The sequence below is a fragment of the Mus pahari genome, chromosome 23, assembly GCF_900095145.1.
Source record: "Mus pahari chromosome 23, PAHARI_EIJ_v1.1, whole genome shotgun sequence".
Classification (NCBI taxonomy): Eukaryota; Metazoa; Chordata; class Mammalia; order Rodentia; family Muridae; genus Mus; species Mus pahari.
The window spans coordinates 25,597,356-25,600,766 of record NC_034612.1 but is presented as its reverse complement, the minus strand read 5'-3'; the positions used below and the strand labels follow the sequence as shown (position 1 = coordinate 25,600,766).

At 47.7% G+C, this 3,411-nt stretch overlaps 1 protein-coding gene across 1 annotated transcript in view; it reads left to right on the top strand.

Annotated features, from left to right (window-relative positions):
- Nucleotides 1-3,411, top strand: part of Hip1 (huntingtin interacting protein 1) — a 134,905-nt gene that overhangs the window by 123,884 nt on the left and 7,610 nt on the right. Inside the window, exons 26-27 of the mRNA XM_029533875.1 lie at nucleotides 871-976; nucleotides 3,027-3,150. Of these exons, the coding sequence (XP_029389735.1) occupies nucleotides 871-976; nucleotides 3,027-3,150 (230 nt within the window). The remainder of the gene's footprint in view (nucleotides 1-870; nucleotides 977-3,026; nucleotides 3,151-3,411) is intronic.

The following is a 3,411-nucleotide window of genomic DNA, read 5'->3' as shown; positions in this document are numbered from 1 at the left end:
TATTTATTATATGTAAGTACACTGTAGCTATCTTCAGAGACTCCAGAAGAGGGCGTCAGATCTCACTACGGATGGTTGTGAGCCACCATGTGGTTGCTGGGATTTGAACTCAGGACCTTCAGAAGAAGAGCAGTCAGTGCTCTTAACCGCTGAGCCATCTCTTCAGCCTTCAAAAAAAACACATATATATATATTTATTAAATTGCACCTGAGGAAAGACATCTGTTTTGGCCCTGTGGCTTCCACGTTCTTTCTCTCACACACATGTCTATTATACATCCACAAATAAATACAAAAAGAAGTGAATAAGGGCTGGAGAGATGACTCAGTGGTTAAGAGCACTGACTGCTCTTCCAGAAGTCCTGAGTTTAAACAAACACCAGCAATCACATGGTGGCTCACAACCATCTGTAATGATATCTGACGCCCTCTTCTGGTGTGTCTGAAGACAGCTACAGTGGACTCACATAAAGTAAATAATAAATCTTTTTTAAAAAATTATAATTTAAAAAAAAAAAATAAGGGGGCTGGAGATGGCTCAGTGGCTAAGAGCACTGACTGCTCTTCTGAAGGTCCTGAGTTCAAATCCCAGCAACCACATGGTGGCTCACAACCATCTGTACAGCTACAGTGTACTCATATACATAAAATAAATAAGTAAATCTTTTTAAAAAAATTATAATTTAAAAAAAAAAAGAAGTGACTAGTACTGGAAGTTTGGAAGGGACCTGGGCTGTCCCAGGACAAGATACAGGCAGGGTAAGCCCGTGGCCCTTTCTGTCTAGCCAGGGACTTAGGGTTGGCTGGAGGTGGAGCCACAATGCCTTCTGTGCTGTAACTTCATCCTTCCTGTCTCATCTGGGTTCTCAGGGATGCTGCTGATCTTATGGTTCAAGGCAAAGGGAAGTTCGAGGAGCTGATGGTGTGCTCACGGGAGATTGCTGCCAGCACCGCCCAGCTCGTGGCTGCATCCAAGGTAGGGCCAGCTGGCTGGTACTGACATGAGCCATGAAACTGCTGCGCTCAGGGACAGGTGGGAATCCACAGTGCTCCTCGCGCTGTCCTGAGTAAAAAGGGTGGCCTCTCGGACATTCCTTAGCACCCTTTAAGACTGACATATGCCCAAGGGTGGCTATAGTCTAAAGTCTAAATCCTTGCCAAGGAGATTTTCTTAAGGAAAAGGACTGGCAAAAAAGAAAGGAAAGCGGGGTGGTGGTGTGCACATTTCAGCCCTGCACTCAGGAGGCAGGGCCAGGCAGAGCTATGAGTTTGAGGCCAGCCTGGACTCCAGAGTGAGTTCCAGGGCAGCCAGGGCTACACAGAAAAACCCTGTCTCGAAAAACGAACAACAACAACAACAACAAAAAAAACCAGCCAAATAATTGCCAGCAAGGAGCCACTCCGCCCGCTCATCACCAGCATGCCTTCCTGCTCTTGTCACTCTTGTCTGGTAGATTTTGAGGGTCCCAGGCATGCCAGCGTCCAGGTAGCAGTGCCATCGAGGAACATTCAGGTGGTCCAGGTGACATGGGCCTGTCATCCCAGCTACTCTGAAAGATGAGGCAAGAGTGTTAAAAGGTAAAGGCTAGCCTGGGCTTAAAGTGAAATTTAGGGCCAGCCTGAGCAACTTCACCAGATTTTTTGTTTGGTTCAGAACAAAAATTTTAAACAGGGGCCAGTGAGATGACTCAGTCAGGAAAAGGAAAAGTCAGGTTTGCTACCAAACCTGATGCTCCGAGATTGATCTGTTGGCACTACATGGTGAATGAAATGACTCCTGCAAGTCGTTCTCTGACTTCCACAGGCACACCTACACATAGACACCACATAAATAAAACAGGAAAAAGTCATTTAAAATTGCCTGAGAGTTAAGTGTCAAAGTACTTGCCTTGGGTCTGCTGGTAAAGAGGCAGGGGCCATGGCTCAGTGGTAGAGCCCCTGCCTAGCAAGCACATGGCTTTGGGTTCCATTCCTGGTATGCAAAATTAAAACAGCATCCGTTCACCAGGCAAGGTTGTGCATGCACTTAACCTCAACAGTCAGGCAGATCTCTGTGAGTTCAAATACATCTAGGGCTGCATGGTTAGACCCTGTTTCAAGAAAAAAGATGAAAAGCTCTGCGTGGTGGCGCACGCCTTTAATCCCAGCACTTGGGAGGCAGAGGCAGGCGGATTTCTGAGTTCGAGGCCAGCCTGGTCTACAAAGTGAGTTCCAGGACAGCCAGGGCTACACAGAGAAAACCCTGTCTCGAACCCCTCCCCCCCCCAAAAAAAAAAGGAAAGAAAAGAAAAAGGTGGTATCTAGGGGCTAGAGAGATGTAGAGAGATGGCTCAGTGGTTAAGAGCACTGATTGCTCTCCCAGAGGACCTGGGTTCAATTCCCTTACGAAGACATACATGTAGTCAAAACAGCAATGTACATAAAATAAAAATTATTTAAAAGAGAGAGAGAAAGAGAAAGAAAGAAAATCTGTTAGGCATGTTAGCCCACACCTTTGATCCCTGCCCTCGGGAAGCAATGTTGTGTGGACCTCTGTGAGTTGGAGGCCAGTCTGGTCTCTAAAGCAAGTTCCAGGCCAGCCAGGGCTACATAGTGAGACCCTTTCTCAAAACACAAAGTATCTGGTGCTGGAACTACGCCATCTGTCACCTGTGTATAGCCAGTGTCTGCCCCTTCCTTATCTCTGACCCTGATGCACTGCGGCTGCTTTAATCCTCCTGGGGTTCATTACTGACGGAGCCAGAGCTTCCCCCAGTTACTTCTCCCTTATTACTCAGGATTCCAAGGCTTTTCCCACACATGGACGGAGTTCACGCACATAACTGTGCAAGCTCGCGCACAGGGTAACCCACCCTGCGTTCCAGAGGTCACTTTCCACTCTAGATGTCACGGGTCCGTCCCACAGGCCACACTGGTTCCGAGAGCTGACGAGGGGTGGTGTTTGCAAGCTTCATCAGGTCAGCTGCTTGGTCCTGTCCTCGCTGCTTCTGATGTAGCGTGAACATGAATGTCCTTTGTCCCGGCAGGTGAAAGCGAACAAGGGCAGCTCCAATCTGACCCAGCTGCAGCAGGCCTCTCGCGGGGTAAACCAGGCCACAGCTGCTGTGGTGGCCTCAACCATTTCTGGCAAATCTCAGATTGAGGAAACAGGTAACCTCTCGCACTCTGCATCTTCTCTTTCCCCACGACCTCAGATCTCAGTTAGTTCTGTACTTTTAATTTTTTTTGTTCGTTTCATTTTTAATGTGTGATCTGTGTGTGTAGGTAAGCTTACATGACTTTACTAATGTGTGCAGGTTCCTTCCACTTTTGATTCTCATTCTCTCTCTCTCTCTCTCTCTCTCTCTCTCGCTCGCTCGCTCGCTCTCGCTCTCTTTCTCACACACACACACACACACACACACACACACA